We start from the raw sequence: 6,006 nt of genomic DNA, 5'->3' as shown, positions 1-6,006 counted from the left end.
AAAAATTGACTTTGTAATTAAGTAAGAGAGGAGTGATTGAATAATTTATTTGGTGATATATATAAAAAAGAGACATTTAATCATGTCAATAAAAAAACAATTATTTAACAATTTTAAAACAGAAAAACAAGAATACAACGAAGAAAGTGAGTGGTTAATTTTTATTTCTTTAACAAGAAGGAAGAAAATAAACATTGCTTTATGTTTTTTTCCCCAAACATTTTTAATTAAAAAGAGAAGTTCAAATAAGAAAATAAACTTGTCATATTTCCGTACACAATAATTATTGGGGAGTAGATTTTTTTAAATTTTTTTAATTATTTTGTAAAGAGTAATTTTTAACTATTTAATATCTATCTCATATATTTTTTTTTGTTCGACTTAAAGAATATAAAGTAAGAGATCACATTTTATCAAATAATTGAAAAAAAAATTGAAAGAATCTATTTCCATTGAACACATTACATTATGATTATTATTAGGTTTAATTACTGCGTCGGTTCTTATAATTTTACCGAATTTTTAATTAGATTCATATACTTTTTTTCTTTTTAATTAAGTCCCTATATCATACTGTTAAACTATAGATAATATTTAATCAAGTATTAGACATATTTATTTTATTTAACAAAATATTCCATTAATTTTAACATTTTAACTTAATTACAAAATCTGATATGGTATAAAAATTCAATAAAAAAATTATAAAAAATCTAATTAAAAATTCAATAAAACTATAAGTACAGAGAGAATAATTACACCTTATTATTATACATCAAATATATATACTTGGAAAACACTAATATTACCACTAATTGAACTTAAGCAATCCAATTTTTTTTTCTAATTAATAATTAATCACCCTCAGAACTATTATCTCATGCAAATTAAAATTTTGGCTCCCAATAACAAACTCTTCTTTCCAAACTAAGCTGGCGACGAAAATTAGCAATAAAAACCTCTGCCCTTTGATTAATATCATCGTCATCATCTTCAGAAGCATAGCTAATTATTGTTGTTCTATACTTTTCCATGCGATCACTTTTGATTTGTTCATCTTCAATGAAGCTTTTGAAGCTCATTGTATTATTATTGAACAACCTCCACCATCTTTGCTTTGATACACTTGATGAAGAAGAATAATGCATTCTCCTTAAATAGTGTAATATTGATCTCAATTTCTTCTGAAATTGGATAATGATTGGTGAACATTTTTGCTTAGTACCCATGTTGTACGAATTAATTGATCATCATAAACACATACATATATAGGTCATAGAAATAGAAGCTTCTATAAGAAGCTTATGAAACTTCATTATTATGAGGGAAGGTAAATAGCGTTTCAATATTATTATAAAATTGAAATTGAGGGAACAAGGAAGGTTTCAGCAAATTACGTGGTTGGTTTAAGAAACAAAAAATAAACATGTCATTGTCTCAGTATGCTAAAACATTTTCAAGGTAATTGCAAAGGAATTTTTTTTTTTTTCCGAGAAAATGGTCTTATGGAAGATTTGTTTATTAGCCCCATATACACGTTACTTTGAAAATAAATAATAATACGCGTTACTTTATAGTTTAGAATAAGAATTCATATGGGATCATGTCTTGATGCGAAAGTTTTGAACCTTGGACATTCTTAAAAGTGATCACCAATAAAATAAATAAGAGTAATGCTAGATAAATATATATAATTTTTTTAAACCAACATCAATTAATTTTTTAAAATTATTTTGTTTATATTAAATTTTAGACGCTTAATCCTAAATTCTAAATTATAATCCTAAATCTTAAAATTGAATAATATTAACTAATTAAAAATTATTTTTCTATATTTTTTAATAAATAGATAAACAAATAAAACTTTCTTTAGAAGTTTATTCCCTCTTATATAAAATTGGTATGCAAAACACAAGTTGAGCCGGCCTTTTTTCATTTAGTTTGCAACCCATCTTAAAAGTATTTGTTAACGAAGAAAAACAGAATTAAAAAAATAAAATAAAATAATTCGGTAACTCAATAGTTTGATTGGTTCGATTACTAATTTGTTTTAAAATTTAGAATTTAGGATTTAAAGATTAAGNAATACTTAATTAAATTTATCTATCTCTGGATATAGATATATTATTAATATAGATGTAGGTTAGATGTGAACTTGTTTGTTCACACTGCATGGTTACAACATATGCATTTACATAATGCTGTGCCTCCTAACAAATGACCAGTGATGTCATACCTACCAACTCGTTAGGATTATACTATAGGAAGAGTTTTAAGTATACCAAGAACACCGATATTTCAATTATTTTAACTGTTGATCTGAGTTATAAGAAATATATATAATATATATTAATTGAAATCAATGGTTAAAATAACTGGAACACCGGTGTTCTCGATACACCTGATAACCTTCCTAAATTATTAAGACAAGTACCATGCATTCTTGTTATTAATAACTTAATAATATAAGGGTAATGCTAGGGAGATAAAAAAAAAACAGCCAGAACTTACTTTATTTTTTAATAAACTAAATTAAATCAATATATTAAAAAAAAAACACTCCAACAGGATCATGCAAACGCTAGTATCATTAATGAATATGTAACCATTAACTATTATACACTATTAATCATTACCAAAATTTGCAGCTCAAAACCTCTACCTCACCTAGATTGATACAGTAATAGTATATACGCCATTTTAAGCTCTCTCATTCAGCAGCAGCATCAGTATCAGGAAATATTGCATTGGCCGGAGCTTCATCGGTTCTGAATCTCTGTTCTTCCAGTTTTCTTTTCCTCTCGTCCTCTCGCTCCATCTGTTCGACTACGGCCTTGGCTTTTTCGAATCTTGAGTTAACCATTTCCCAAGAAACAAGTTTGTCCATGAACATCGATATATAATCAGGTCGCCGACTCTGCAAGGATAACACAAGCCAGTCATCATTACATTTAGCATGGAACAAGGCTCAGTTTTTCAATTGAATGCTTTGAAGCAAACATGTTACCTGAAAATCAATGTAGTAAGCATGCTGAACAAAGAAGGAACATTAGAGAGTCAGAACTCAGAAGATATGCATGTGCAAATTGTTTCCTCAATTCAAATCAAGAACAAAAACAAATCTGAACAATACCTCCCAAACATCGATGGTAAGAAGCGGCTGCAAGAAATTAAAATAATGTAATCTCATCAGGATTTGCTCAAAGTAATGTCTCGAGAAAAAAGATTACAAAAGAATCCTAAGTAGTCTGTAAACCTTATTACATACATAATAATAGCCCCAAATAAGGGGGTTCACGGCATTGGGACTCTTCACCACGACTAGCTTTTTATCCTCATCGGATCGAAGAGGATTTACCGCATTTCCAACATCAAGTCTGCTGTCTTTGTCTATAATATCATAAACAAAAATATGGAAAGCAAGGGAAAAGGGTGCTTGATAAGTTGGATATACCACAAAAAGCAGAAATGGAAATGAATCCCGAAAATGGGAAACTGTGGTGAGACTGTGAGAAGGATAGTTACTCACATGCAAACCAAACCCATCCTGAACCAAACTGTGTTTGAGCAGCAGTCTTGAACTCATTAACAAATCCTTCGAAAGAACCAAAGTCTCGATCAATCAGTTTTAGAAGATCCTCTGATGGTTTTTCACCACCACCGCGAGGTTTCATGGACTCCCAGAAGAAATCATGATTCCACACCTGCAACAAGTAGAACAAGATTACAAAGCATGGTTCAGAAACCTGAGAAGGACATTGTAGCGTGAAGCATGCATGCCTGTGCCGCATTGTTGAAAGCAGGGAGTAAATCACCCCTGTTGTACGAATTAACTATAACTTCCTCGAGCGATAGCCCATCTAAATCCGTTCCAACAATTTGCTTGTTCAGATTTTCTACGTAAGTCCTGTGGTGCTTCCCCCAATGGTACTCAAGCGTCTCCTGGCTCATAATGGGCTCCAAAGCATTCTGACAATGTTCATTACAATTGATGAAAGATATATATTATCAATCCAAAATATAAATCAAAATGTCACAAGTAAAAGAAATATGGTTAGACCATGAAATATTTATAGGAGGCCCACAATTGCACAATCCAATGTAAAAGACATACAGAGTTGCCCATTTATGAGTATAGAGTGGCAAGAATGTGCCAGAACTGGTGAATAGATGAAAAGAAAATGAAAGGAAAGTGAAGAAGTTGCACTCTTTACCGATGATGTTCTTGAATAATGTGACTTGGGACTTGAGAGCACTAGAATGTCGTGTTTATCCTTAGGAAGTCTGAAAGCTACTCTATCTCTCCATGCCTCAATATCTAACTAACTAATATTGTCTTCTCCTTATTTATATTGAACTAACTCTTTTGACACTAAGTATTCTATCGTTGTGTGAAAGGAAGAACTTAAAAAAGGGAAATCAATTGTGAAAACAAAAGAAATATCCTAGTGGACCACATGAGCAAAGCTCTGGAAAGGAGGAATAACAAAAGAGAACAGAAAATGGAAATAACTGTCAAATCAAATCATCCTAGCGAAAATTCCAATGAGGATTTGAAGTTCATATTTCATAATATGCTCAACATCTTCTGAGTAGTACAATACTAGTTGAGTAGAAATCCCGGGAATTAATCAAATTCAGACTAGGTCAAGAAAAATATTTGAATGTGTAAGAATAGCCCCCCAAGATTAAATCACCAGGAAATATTAGAACCTTATAAAACTCACTAGTTTCCTTATTTAGAGTTCCGCTTAAGTTACAAGACTTTGTAGCGGACGCAATAAATCTAACTGAGATGCCTTTGTTGTCCAATATTTCATGTTCAATATTCTTCGCTGATGAATGACTAGACGCCAGACCAGGCCAGGCCAAATATAGTTTTTTACCATTGGCTTGTTTCTTAGAAAAGTAAATGCCAGTGAAAATTAGGCAGCTTGATTGATGCTAATTTAGGAAAATATAATAACGGAATAACTTCAAATCTTACCAATGGATATGGTGGTGGTTTCAACTCAAATGTTGCAGAGATTTTAGCAAGTCCAAGTTTCCTTATGAATCTTCTCTGCAATGTTCAACACTTTTTCTTAAAAACGGAAAAAAGTTGCTTATTCAATATTAAAATAAATGTATAACCAAACAACTAGTCGACAAGAAAAGAGCCTTATCCTACTAGTTGGAGCTGGCTACTGGCAGGGAAATGAAACATAGAAGAATATGAAAAAAGGGTTGTAGGTAAAAGATTTAGAGTGTAGACATACATACTTTTAGAGTGGAGTTATTCTCCAACTGATGAAACAAAGTACCAATATCCATTTTGTTACTGTTCTTACAAAAGTAGTATTTAACAATTTTGCATTATTACATAGACGAAGCAAATGCTTAAATGGTTTAATGGTCCATGGACACACACACACACAACAAAAAAAAAAAACCATACCTCTTTGTTTGATAATTTGGAAGCACCAGAAATGCTTGAACTTTTTAACCCTGCATATTGGAAAATAAGAGCTCAATTTGTATGCACAGACACTGCGTCCAATCACATTCATTCTTTTGGATGACCATTCTCACGGCCAATGTAAACCTATTTCATACTATCAGTGTATCAAAATTAACTTCCAGAAGCTAATCAAGAGAGAGAGAGGAAGTGGAACCATTTGGATGGTGGGAAAGAAAAGGCGAAGATGATAAGGAAGAAGTAGGAGTTGTGGTTGATGGCAGTGGCAAGAGCATTATTGCTTCTGCATAGATTTAAACATAGCAAGAACATTACACAGTGAACAAATTAAGGCTCAAATGACAAGCAAAACAGAAAGAAATGTTAATTAGCTGCATTCACACACAAGCAAATTAAGGTTCTATTTCGAAATCGACGAACAAATAAAATCCATACCGAGAGTCACAGTGAGGGACAGAAGCGCAGAGGAGAGGAGTTCAAAGGTTGCAGCAGAAAGATTAGGGAATTGGGGCCATTGGATAAGAAAGTTGAATCAGAGAAAACCAAAT

The 6,006-nt window shown here is 31.6% G+C and overlaps 1 protein-coding gene across 1 annotated transcript; it reads right to left on the bottom strand.

The window, feature by feature from the left end:
- On the bottom strand, positions 2,527 to 5,680 carry LOC107614161 (superoxide dismutase [Fe], chloroplastic; the record flags this gene model as incomplete). The annotated part of the gene is given in 9 exon segments (XM_021109925.1): positions 2,527 to 2,917; positions 3,008 to 3,031; positions 3,134 to 3,160; positions 3,269 to 3,390; positions 3,530 to 3,704; positions 3,781 to 3,969; positions 4,988 to 5,062; positions 5,438 to 5,487; positions 5,655 to 5,680. Coding segments are annotated over 9 exon segments (895 nt in total), but the record flags the coding sequence as incomplete, so codon positions are not given.

This window comes from Arachis ipaensis, chromosome B08 (assembly GCF_000816755.2).
Source record: "Arachis ipaensis cultivar K30076 chromosome B08, Araip1.1, whole genome shotgun sequence".
NCBI classification, from domain to species: domain Eukaryota; kingdom Viridiplantae; phylum Streptophyta; class Magnoliopsida; order Fabales; family Fabaceae; genus Arachis; species Arachis ipaensis.
The sequence above is the reverse complement of the archived record's forward strand: the minus strand, read 5'-3'. Positions and strand labels throughout refer to the sequence as shown.